This window comes from Polypterus senegalus, chromosome 7 (genome assembly GCF_016835505.1).
Source record: "Polypterus senegalus isolate Bchr_013 chromosome 7, ASM1683550v1, whole genome shotgun sequence".
Lineage (NCBI taxonomy): Eukaryota > Metazoa > Chordata > Cladistia > Polypteriformes > Polypteridae > Polypterus > Polypterus senegalus.
This window is the reverse complement of record NC_053160.1, coordinates 89,728,143-89,741,067: the sequence shown is the minus strand read 5'-3', so window position 1 is coordinate 89,741,067 and position 12,925 is coordinate 89,728,143. Positions and strand designations below refer to the sequence as shown.

Genomic DNA, 12,925 nt, shown 5'->3' with positions numbered 1-12,925 from the left:
TTTTCTTTCATGGACATGTCTTAGTTTTATGTTAATTTAGGGCTAATGACTTCAAAGGCAGAGACAAGAGGGGAAAAATATTGGATATGCCCTCTTCAACACATTAGTAAGAAACAGTTTTTCTTAATAGTTATCTCCATTAAACTGGCATAAAGAAAGAGAGAGATGTACTAACCTGAAATAAGGATGGAATACAAACATAATTGATCTATAATTGTAATGCATATATCAATGAAAATACCCATAAATAAATGTTGACATTCCATACTTTCATGTCATATTCATTCGTGTCATATTTCACCTAAAATTGGATTAACTTGTGTTTATAATAAAATTGTCAACTTTGATTTCAATGTGCTGTAACATTGAGTGCGTACTGTGCAAACTACTGGTCTACAAAAGATAATTCATTCTTTAATCATATACGAAATGTGGAGACTTTCTCAAAAAGAATTCATCAGTTTGACAAAACAGTGTCAGCAAAAGCATGGTATGCATCTACAGACTTTATACAACATACTATATATAAATTATTCAAAGTTGAAAGAAATCCATGCAGAGACTAAATGTTCACACAGCTCAGAAACATGCAAGAAACTACTGCATGTTGTCACAGGAGGCTGGGGTTCACTAAGCCGGGAAGCCTGGAAGGACCGGGAGGTGGTCTATACGTCCCCTGGGCCATGAGTGGGCAACTGCCCTGGATGTTGAGGGGACCACGGGGAAGGAGCAAGGAGGCTCAAGCCCAATGGAGCCCATGGCCACCACCAAGGGGCGCCGCGAGCTTCATGTAGCCCCATGAGATCGGCACTTCTGCCACACCTGGGAGGGTGGAGGAAGGACCTTCCAAAGACACCCGGAGTGCTTCTGGGCGCAAGGGCAGCACTTCCACCACACCAGGAAGTGCTGCCGGAAGAGTGTCATCAGGCACCTGGAGCACATTCGGGTGGGAATAAAAGGGGACGCCTCACTCCAATCAGGGAGCTAGAGTGGGGAGTGGGAGCAGGACGAAGCTCCCATGAGGAGAGGAAAGGCAGCCCATGGAGAGGGTGATTCGTGCTGGGGGCACTGTGTGCTGTGTGGGACTTATTTGGTGTTTAATAAACGTGTGTTTGGCTAAGTGCTGGTGTTGGTCTGATGGTGTTCAGACCCGAGCTCACAATATAAAAAAGGACAGCCTGCTTAGAACAATTAAAAATTGTGGAATAACACATTAAGTGTCTCTGATAAACTGCATTAATTTTCGAACGTTGTGGAAATTGTCTCTATCAGGATCAAAGCATTTCTTTTCATGAAGCAATATGGATCTGGATCAGTCAGATGTCGTACTATCATTTCTGACAGTGTTAAAATTCTACTGAATTTGATTCCAGTCTGTAAACTCCGTTATCAAATTATCAGAATAAGATTCAGACTGCCTTGATTATACATAATATTGGTAACTTGTTTGTTCCTATTGACAACACTATATTGCATAAATAAATTTAAAAGTAAAATACAATCATTTAAAGCCTTCTGGCACAGACCACAAGCAGTGCTTTATGACTATGTATCACTGGTTAGGCAGTGTGCATAAAGAAACAATATACAACAAAAGTGTGATTTTCTCTGAAAATCTCAAATGTATAAATGTTTCAATACCATGCACAGTGCAATGCAATAGGTTTTACATTTAAAAAGCCAGACAGTGCTGTTTTTCTTATAATGCACTCTTCATAACCATGTCCTGTGAAAATTCAGCCGCTTGTCTCATATATAACACTTGTAAAAAAAAAAAAATCTTTGAAAAGATATGTCCCAGGGCAGTCCAAATTTAGTGTTCTCTTCCAAGCAGCATAAGATTGTTAGCTGTATGCTAAACTCTAAAAAGTCAACAAGGCCACAGTGGCTTATTAAATGCTGAAATAAAGAAAGAAAGTGAAACCCAATGGGGAGAAAACAAAACCAATGTTCCCCGTGGAAAAGCATGTACAGTAGCACTGTAAAATGCTTAAAAAAAACTGTCACCTTTCATCTTAATCTTGAAAAATGCCAGCTCTTGTGATGCAGCACATTCACCCAGCAGTAAAATTGACTCCTGTCCTAATACACAGCTCTTTCAGCTGTGAAATGGATATAAGTGATCAACTCTAAGCTAACATGTTTAATATATTGTTCATTAGGATACATGTAGATATTTGGTCTGATAAGAAAAGTTAAAGAGGTAGATAACTGTATACATGAAGGTTCACTTAATTGAATATAACTGTTCTAATTATCACTTGGAGCTAAACACTTCAGTGCTGATAACAAAGTATAACGATAACTTTCACATGTACAAGTGTGTTTGCCAGATGAACAGTTGCCTAGAGTTTTATCTGCTACACATTTTAGAGTTTTTTCATATTTGGACCTAGATATGAACACAGCAATAGTTTTTTAATATTTGCTGTGAAAAATCCCCAAGTAGCAATGTGTTAGTGTATATTGCAAATTAGCATTAAAATTTTAGATAATACAGAATTTCCATTTTCTACAGATGCACTCTAATAATGATTAAAGTATTATTCTACTAGCTGACATGTTGCTTGTAGAGCTTTTACTATTTTTTAATTTACAATACTAAAGGCTACAAAATGTATGCTGCACGACTGAATTCACTCTTATAAGGTACATGCATTAATAACATCTGTGTTCTTTCTATCAGCTGTAGTAGTTTCATAACCAAGAAGGAACAAAGGACATAACCCTGTGTTAAGAACTACATATACAGCCATGTACAGTGTCAGCCATGTTTTTTTAATCCCATTTATGTACTTGGATTAACAAAACAAGTCAAGTCAAGTTGGGGAGCATGCATTAGTACAGTAGACGACGACACAACTCGGGATGACGGTTTGCAACCACCCAGGAAGACACACGGTCCAGTCCCACCCTCCAGAAATGACCTTCTATCTGCCACAGCCAGGTGTTACGTGGGTGACCCCTTGGCCTGGTCCAGCCACTCAGGTACCCAACAATGAGGATCTTACGAGCCGGATTACCCTCGGGGAAATGCGATACATGGCCATAGTGCCGTAACTGACGCTCCCTCACAATGCAAGTAATGTGCCTAATTCGAGACTCCCTGAGCAACTGCTCATTTGACACAAAGTCAAACCAATGGTACCCAAGGATTTTCCAGAGAGACACAGTACCAAAGGAGTCCAGTCTTCATCTCAGGTCACTGTATAGCATCCATGTCTCACAACCATATAGCAAGACAGGAAGCACCAGGACCCTATAAAGACATGGACCTTCGTCCTTTTGCATAGATATCGGAAGCGCCACTCACCCCTTTCCAGCGACCTCATGACCCCCCATGCTCTCCCAATCAGTCTACTGACTTCAGGAAGAGTCACCAGAAACATAAATGTCACTGCCAATGTAAGTAAGCTTCTCGACAAGGTCGACACTCCCTCCGCAAACAGACACACTGCTGATGGCTACGCCCAAGAAGTCATTAAAAGCCTGGATCTTGGTTTTTATCCAGGATATTCACAAGCCCAGACACTCAGACTCCTCGCTCAGTCTCTCGAGCGCCCCAATCAGGGCCTCCAATGACTCCGCGAAGATCATAATATCGTCAGCAAAGTCAAGATCCGTGAATCTTTCTTCACCAACAGATACCCCACAGCTGCTGGGCCCAAACGACCTTGCCCAACACCCAGTCCATACACGCATTGAACAGAGTTATTATTTATTTTTGTTGTGTTTATTCTTGTCCCAGTTTCTGGACTATGTCAGGTGTTTACAATCCTCTTTACGCATTTTTAGCTGTTTAACCTAATACACAAGCTTTCTATTAACACTAGAATCCCTGAAGCCTACAAAAAAAGTTGCAATCTCGGGCCACTTTTTACTTATCTTTTGAACATGTACTTGTCAGCAAGCCTATGTCAATCAAACACAGGGAGCTCTGCAGTCTACCTGTGACTTTACGCTTTAAGAAGATAAGTAAATAAATATAGGTAGACATTATTTAAAGTGGCTTTTATGTAAGCAACATGTAAATGTTTTTTTTATATAAAGACCACCAAAAAACATAATCACAAACAGAACTTTACACGATACCTTGGCAAGCTCTGTAGGCCCTGCTGTTTCATTGAAGGATGTGTGTGGCAGATTCAGTGGCAGGACAACTCTCGACCTCTTGCTGCATCCGAACGGTGTCATCTTTCACCTTTACAGCTGGTGCAGCTGCGTTATTCTTATGTGTAGTACATCTTTACTTGAAAACTAACAGTGTCAGATCGGGGGGAGCGTGAATATGATTGAGAGAATAAAGTTGAATAATAAAAAAACGCTAACCGTTACAAGTACCATAAATTTACACCAACTGTTACATATTCAAATCAAATGTACTGTATGTTTTTATTGTGTAATAATAACAATAAGAGCAGCTCACTACTCAAAAGTGTAATTTTGGTTAGAGTCGAACTGGCAATCTCTTGATTATGAATCAGCAGCTCTTACTGCTGCACAATCCAAGCAGTCGTATCAGCGTCCTACCCTAACCCGATTTCTTTTTCTTCGGTTATACTTTTGAATAGTAGCACAATTGTTTTGTTATACATGTACCTTTTGTGAAAGTGTTTATTTTATAGTTGGACTTCAGTCTTCACACATTATACACTTCATCAAAATTTTGTTGTTAGTACAATAACATGAAAAAAGTTTGTATTAGGTAGTATGTGTTGAACATCTCTTGCATTTCTCGCATTTCCTATCATCCTAGCCTACACAGATTATTGTAGAAACGAAACACTCATAAAATGCATGTGTTCCAAAAAACGATATACATTATTTACCTTATACAACTCCAGGCACCTCACACCCAGATAAACGGCATTGGGGAAGGGGGTGTGCAACAGTATCCTGCTTGCTGCTTGTACTGATCAACATATTTACAAAACAAAAGATATTAATGAAGAGATGCAAAGGAATTTCAGGTGGCCTGAGATTATGAGTTTTTTGTAGGCTTCAGGGATGCTAGTGTTAACCAGATCATTGTAGACACGGAACACTCATGAAATGCATGTGTTCCAAAGAACGATATATTATTTACCCTATACAGTTCCAGACTTATTTCACACCCAGATAAACAGACCTAAGCTGGAAGAACTTTTTGTACGAATTGAGCTGTGTTCTTTGTGTGTGTGTGGGTTTGGGGACGGGGATTAACAGGCTGCTTGGTACTTGTGCTCATTGACACATTTGCTAAACAAAGACGCAAATTTAAGGTGGCCCAGGGTAACAACTTTTTTCATAGGCTTCAGGGATTCTAGTGTTAAAAACTGCAAATAAATCTTAAAACTTAGTTAAATCACATACTAGCATACATAAATCATATACTCACATGAGATTAAACTAACAGTGATCATTTATGTTCAGTATAATATAATATTAGCCATGTTACATTACTGTGCGAGCCCACGCAGGTAATTCTGTAAGAGAAACATTCACTTCTTTCATTCACTCTCTTACCTTTCCTGTGGCACACTAAAGTCTCTACGCTTGTGTGAAGTTTCCTCAGCTGCTGGTCAAGGTTTTCGAATTGCTGCTGCTTTTCCTCAAACCACTGGAAAATGAAAAATGGAGTTCATTTAAAACAAGAAAACCATTACAAATGTAGGTTGCACAAGCAAAGTATGTTTCTTGATTTAAAAAAAAAAAAATCAACAAATTAACTGTGCCTACAGCCATAGCCTGCTAATGTAGATGGGACTTCCAACTACTCAGCAAATTACTATCCCTTTTTGTATTGGCACAACCTTAGAATGCAATTGGAAAGACTCATTAATTCATCTCATTATTCAAGTCCAAAATTCAGCTCTTACCGCATCCGATTCATTCATCTTGATTGTCATTTTGTTGACAGCGTCGGCGGCCTTGTTTACCATCCTCAATATTCCTGCTCCACTCAGCGCCTGAGTGCTAACCGCTCTCGGCAGCTAGAATCAAATGACAAATAAGGGCAAACAAACCGGTTAACTGGCTGGAGGTTTAGCTGGACACCATAGGGAAAAAGATAGTACATAGGATGTTGGGTTTTCTCCATTCCCATACATTTCAATACTGTAGCATTTAATTTTGTACCTTTATGTCTTAAATTCTCAGAGGAAAGGCATTAAAAAAAGGTTTTCAATTGTATTCCCCCACCATTTAGGTTGCCTTATTTCTTGGCAATTGAATGAATACTGCTGTGTGTCAAACTATATTTAGAAAAGCAAAAGTTTTAAAGGACTTCAGGAGCAGATAAATGACTGTACATGCATTAAAACCCTAAATTTCAGTAAGTTTCAAATTTTAGCAGTTTTCTTTTGCCAGTAAACCACTGCTGTTTCCAAACATTACCTGAAATGTGTTATTTAATGTAATTTGCCAAATATTTATTGCATATCTAACATAGGGCTCAAAGCCATTTTTTATACTGAAAATGTCAAAACTAGATAAAAACTTATTTTGCATTCAATTGCATTTTAATTCAGTACTGTTATTTTATGCTGATGCTGGCTTATTAATTTGAATTTAACTCTGCTATAAGCATTCATAAATATATCATTTACAAAGAAACACACAGATATAACAGAGTAGGACAGCTCCACCGGCAGATCTTATACAGTACTAGGCTTGATGGCCTGATTATATTTATAATCAGCAAGTGTTTTAGTACTGACTGTTTGGAAAACATCAGCATAACAATAAAAGCATCACTCCTCAGCAATACTCTGTAGAAATGACCATGAAGACTCGTTTTCCCCATAGGAAAGCCAATTACAAATGAAATTTAAAAAATGGTTGGTGTAAAGAAAGATAATGAATACAGATGTACATTTCTGAAATATAACATTGCAGGAAACTACAAGTTATAGCAATGCCTTCAAAGAATGGACAGATATTTCTACAGTACAAAGTTTATTAGGTCAGCATGGGGTGCATGCTAAAAGTATAATAAATTCTATTATATCATAAAGAGCTATGTTAAAATGAGAACAAATTAAAAAAAGTGCAATTTGATTCTATTTTTTTTTCCATAGGAAAATAATCCAAAAATCTGTGGCTGTGGAAATACATGAATTTCAAATCAGCAAATTAGAATATGTGTTCAAATTAATGTTTTAATTCTGAAACAAGAATCAGAACTAGTACTGTGTGTTTAATGTTTATAAAGTGTAACTGTTTACAGCCAGTATAGTGGCACAGCAGATACCACTGCAGAGTTCCGCTCACAAACCTCAGGGTTCTTATGTGTGAAATTTGTAAGATTACTCAGCGTTAGGTGTTGTGGTTTTTTCAGGAATACTGGTTTCTTTTTACAAGAAACATTTCACAGCAGAAATATTACAGCTAAGAAAGGAGAGTCATAGATCTGGTCACTGCAAAAGACAACTTCAAGGGTAGTCAAAGACGTCAATGGAAACAACTGGTGGAACCTGAGTTTGAAACAAAATGAGTAAACCCTTCTGAGATACCTTTATTTAGTATTTTAACCCCTATAGTTCTAAGACACCATCATAGAAATGGTTTGGTTGAAGTGAACATGGGCATATGTGTGTAAGCATCACCCATGATGGATATGGGTTCTGGACTTACATCCATTGTGATAAAGGGAATGAGTCAAGATAGGTTTTGGATTAGTGTGACTATGGACTGTAAAAATGAGGCAGATAGATAGATAAATGCTGTTATAACACATGCAGAGAACATGAAAGAAAAAATTTTTAAAGTTGAACTTTAAACTACAAAAACATTTGAAAGCATTAAAAAAGCTGAAGAGATGCACACAGAAAATTCTTAAAACATATAGGGTGAAATATTAAATGTAATCCATAGTTTTCTAATCATCGTTCATGATGGCCCCAGAGGTTGCCGGAATTTGCTTAATTTGATAATCAGACCTTGTTACTATAACTTGTCATTTAATCAGATGTCTCATCCAGCTTTGTCTGAAATATTAAAACTTAATAATGCTATAAATTTTATGGCTTGAAATTCAGAAAGTGCTTAATACTGTCCAGACCTTTAGTATACAGGGACCCAATCAGGTTCTACATTTTTTCATTCACTTTCTTTATTAGAGTTTTAACTATATATTTTTATTAACAATGCACAACAAAAAATAGGTTGTCAAAAATAAGCTAGGAAACCTGATAACTATTTTTACACAAGGGTTTCGTCATTATATACAGGGAACATTTTTAATATAATAACATTCAAACATTTGGGGAAACTAATTCTTTAAAATAATTGCTAATTTTCTCATAAAAGTAAAATAAACATCAGTAGTAATTTCTGATGCCACAAAGTGATGACAAGAAAGAAGGACAAAACACCTAATTAAATAGCTTATTCCATTGCCCACAAGAATTGACAGCAAAAATGTGCAGCCACAGTGGACCAAGACTGGACATCCCTGTGGTAAACCTTTACTTTAAGGTTTACTGTTATGTTGGTATGTATCTTGTGCAAAGTTTACCAATATTGGATTTCCCATACACTGTTCAAACTACCCCAAAGCAAATTAAACATGGTCCTACAAAAATAGTAGCCTTAAAGATCAGAAATTTGAAATTGTTTATAATTAGTTAGTAACACATTTTTGAGGGTGCCTCTACATTTGGAACACATCAGCTAGATGCCCTTATTCTCTATGATTGATCATCTGCTTAACCCAGGTAACACAAAGGAATACCTCCAAAATACTTCCAGTGAAACATGTGAGGGTATTGCTGTATTTTTCAATCAAAAAATTAATATTAGAAATAATATAGTATATCTCCCCAACACTGTGGATCCTCCTAAGCCCCAGTACTCCATTATAAGCAAATTAAATTCTTTCACCAGGATAGATTTACAAAAAATAATTTCTCAACTGAGGCCCACCACTTGCATCCTTGATCCAATACCAACAAGTTTTTTCAAAGAAGTATCTGGCATGCTAATTGATTATATTCTTGACATAGTAAACTCGTCATTAGATACGGGGGTCTTCCAAGACTGTCTTAAGCCTGCTGTAGTTAAACCCCTACTCAAGAAAAATAATCTTGACCCCTCTGCTTTTGAAAATTTTAGACCCATTTCTAACCTGCCTTTCTTAAGTAAAATTTTAGAGAAGGCAGTCATTATGCAGTTAAATAACCACCTCAATAAACATGCTATTCTTGATAAATTTCAGTCAGGTTTTAGAACAAATCACAACACAGAAACTGCACTCTTCAAAGTAGTAAATGACTTGCGGGTAAATGCAGGCAGAGGCGATTTATCTGTTCTCATCCTCTTAGATCTGAATGCTGCATTTGACCCCATTGATCACAACATTCTTAGAAATCGCCTTAGTCAATGGGTGGGCCTCTCTGGCAGTGTTTTAAATTGGTTTGAATCCTACCTGGCAGGTAGAAAATTCTTTGTTAGTTGTGGTAATTACAATTCAAAGACACATGATATTCTATATGGTGTTCCACAAGGCTCTATCCTGGGTCCGCTGCTCTTTTCGATCTACATGCTTCTGTTAGGTCAGATTATCTCAGGGCACAATGTGAGCTACCACAGCTATGCTGATGACACACAACTGTATTTATCAATTGCACCTGATAACCCAGACATTGTTATTTCACTAACACAATGTCTTACGTGTGTTTCTAATTGGATGAATAGTAATTTTCTCAAGCTAAATAAAGAGAAAACAGAAATTTTAGTGATTGGCAATAATGGATACAATGAGATTATTAGAAATAAACTTGATGCATTAGGATTAAAAGTCAAGACAGAGGCAAAGAATTTAGGGGTAACTGTTGACCGTAACCTGAATTTTAAATCGCATATTAATCAGACCACTAGGACAGCATTTTTTCACTTAAGAAACATAGCAAAAGTTAGACCTCTTATATCATTGAAAGATGTTGAGAAATTAGTTCACGCTTTTGTTTTCAGTCGTCTAGATTACTGTAGGCACTCCTCTCAGGACTACCCAAAAAAGACATGAATCGACTGCAACTAGTGCAGAATGCAGCTGCTAGAATTCTAACTAGGAAAAGAAAATCCAAGCACATTTCTCCAGTTTTGATGTCATTACACTGGTTACCTGTGTCTTTCAGAATTGACTTTAAATACTGCATATGGTTTACAAAGCCTTAAATAATCTCGCTCCATCTTATATATTGGAATGTCTGACACCCTATATTCTAAATTGTAACCTTAGATCCTCAAATGAGAGTCTGCTAAGAATTCCAAGAGCAAAACTTAAAAGAAGTGGTGAGGCGGCCTTCTGCTGTTATACACCTAACATCTGGAATAGCCTGCCAATAGGAATTCGCCAGGCTAATACAGTGGAGCACTTTAAAAAACTGCTGAAAACACATTACTTTAACATGGCTTTCTCATAACTTCACCTTAATTTAAACCTGATACTCTGTATATTCAATTAATCATTTATAATAACTAATCATTGTGGCTCTAAAATCCGTACTAACCCCTACTCTCTCTACTGTTTCTTATCCCGGTTTTCTGTGGTGGCGAGGTGCACCACCACCTCCTAATCAAAGCACCATGATGTTCCTACATTGATGGTTTAAAAGCCAGAAGTCTACACGACCATCATCATCAAGTCCTTCCATGAGAACCCTAAATACAAAGAGGACTGTTTCATTTATGTTAGGTAGAATGCCCAGAGGGGGCTGGGTGGTCTCATGGTCTGGAACCCCTGCAGATTTTATTGTTTCTCTCCGGCCGTCTGGAGTTTTTTTTTTTTCTGTCCTCCCTGGCCATCGGACATTACTCTTATTCTATTTTAATTAGTGTTGTCTCATTTTAATTCTTACTTTGTCTTTTATTTATCTTTTCTTCATCCTGTAAAGCACTTTGAACTACATTATTTGTATGAAAATGTGCTATATAAATAAATGCTGCTGTTGTTGCGCTATATATAATAAAAATAAATTTTGGTTCTCTTCTGTTTTTAATATCTCTCTAAATAACATCCTATATGCTTTCTTTATTATATTGCCTGGAATAAAGAACCTTATTGTAATATGTTGGTGGTGTTACAAGAAAGCAGAATAAGTTTTCACAGTGTTGACATTGTTATTAGCAAAGACAAAAGTGCAAATCTTCTTCTATTAATCAATTTATTGTTTAAATTAATTTTTTAAAAAATTTTTATAAATTTTATTGCAATCCATACAAATCAATCAATTTTTTACAAAAAGTAAAATTGAGTTAAGAACATATCGATCCCCACCCCTGAGAGAGAGAGCAAGGCAAACGGCTTGAAATTTAAGGCTTGTAAACATACCTAAATTAATAAATTTGATGAGATGGTTGCATAAGACAGAGAAATACGGAAATAATTGCTTCCTCTGTGCTTTAAGAGCTTATTTTAAAATATTACTAATTAGATCCTGCCATGTTTTGAAAAAAGTCTGTATAGATCCTCTAACTGAGTATTTGATTATTTCCAATTTCAAATAGTATAACACATCGGTTTCCCACTGACTTAAAAGAGGAGAGTTTGGATTCTTCCAGTTTAGCAGAATAAGTTTGCGTGCCAAAAGTGTAGTGAATGCAATCACAATTTGTTGTCTTTCTCCACTTTAAAGCCATCTGGAAGAACCCCAAACACAGCTGTTAATGGGTTAGGAGGGATTGTGAGACCAAGGATGTCTGAAAGGTAATTAAAAATTTTGGTCCAGAATAATGTTAATTTGGTGCAGGGCCCAGAACATGTGACCCAGTGAGGCTGGGACTTGGTTGCAGCGTTCGCAGGTTGGATCATGCCCTGGAAACATTTTGGAGAGACAGATGTGCTCGATATATAATTTTGAGTTGTATAATTCTCTGCTTTGCACATATGGAGCTTGAGTGAATTCTCGGTATTGCTATTTTCCACTCCTTTTCTGATATATTAATTGAGAGATATTTTTCCCAGTGTCCTCTTGGATCTTTGAAATAATTTTATATATTGTAGAGATGGTGTCTGAGTCCTTGCGATTGAGCAATATTTTTTCCAGCATGGATGAGGGTGCAAGATGAGGAAAATCTGGAAGGTTCTGTTTAACAAAGTTCCTGATTTGAAGATAGTGAAAGAAATGTGTAGCTGGAATGTTAAATTTGGAATGTAATTGTTCATAGGATGCAAAGACGTTGTCTATATAAAGATCTCTAAGCAAGTTAATTCCAAATTTTTTCCAGATATTAAAACTGCATATGTTTGTGAAGGTTGAAAGAGGTGGTTCTCTTGCAGAGGTGCCACAGATAGAAGCTTCTCCGTCTTAAAATGCTTTCTACATTGGTTCCAGATTCTAAGTGAGTGGAGCACAATTGGGTTATTAGTATATTGCCGATAACTTGTGTTTATTGGAGCACAGAGCAGGGAATATAAAGAAGTACTGCAGGATTTTACTTCTATTGCAGACCAAGCCTGTGTATGTTCTTCTATTTGTGTCCAGGTTCTTATCGCTTGTATATTTGCTGCCCAGTAATAAAACTGGAAGTTAGGTAGAGCCATGCCGCCTTCTGCCTTTTGTCTTTGTAGGGTCGCTCTTTGATGCGTGGATGTTTTGAATTCCAAATAAATGAGGTTATTGTTGAATCTAATTGCTTAAAGAATGATTTATTAATGTATATTGGAATGTTTTGAAATAAAAAAGGAGCTTAGGAAGAATATTCATCTTAACAGTGTTAATTCTTCCAGCTAGTGTGAGATGAAGGGTTGACCATCTATGCAAGTCTTGTTTAATTTTTCCATGCAGACGAGAAATTTTGTTGATAAAGAGCTTTATGTTTACTTGTGATGTTTACCCCTAGGTATTTAAACTGTTCTGCAATGATAAAAGGTAGGGTGTCTAATCTAATATTATATGCTTGAGAATTCACTGGAAAGAGTACACTTTTATTCAGATTAATTCTG

The 12,925-nt window shown here is 36.8% G+C and overlaps 1 protein-coding gene across 2 annotated transcripts in view; it reads right to left on the bottom strand.

Moving 5' to 3' along the window:
* snx2 (sorting nexin 2) overlaps nucleotides 1-12,925 on the bottom strand; it is a 129,875-nt gene that overhangs the window by 20,069 nt on the left and 96,881 nt on the right. For both annotated transcript variants that reach the window (XM_039759003.1, XM_039759004.1), the window contains exons 9-10: nucleotides 5,859-5,972; nucleotides 5,506-5,599 (exon numbers count right to left, since the gene is read on the bottom strand). In XM_039759003.1, the coding sequence (XP_039614937.1) occupies nucleotides 5,506-5,599; nucleotides 5,859-5,972 (208 nt within the window). The remainder of the gene's footprint in view (nucleotides 1-5,505; nucleotides 5,600-5,858; nucleotides 5,973-12,925) is intronic.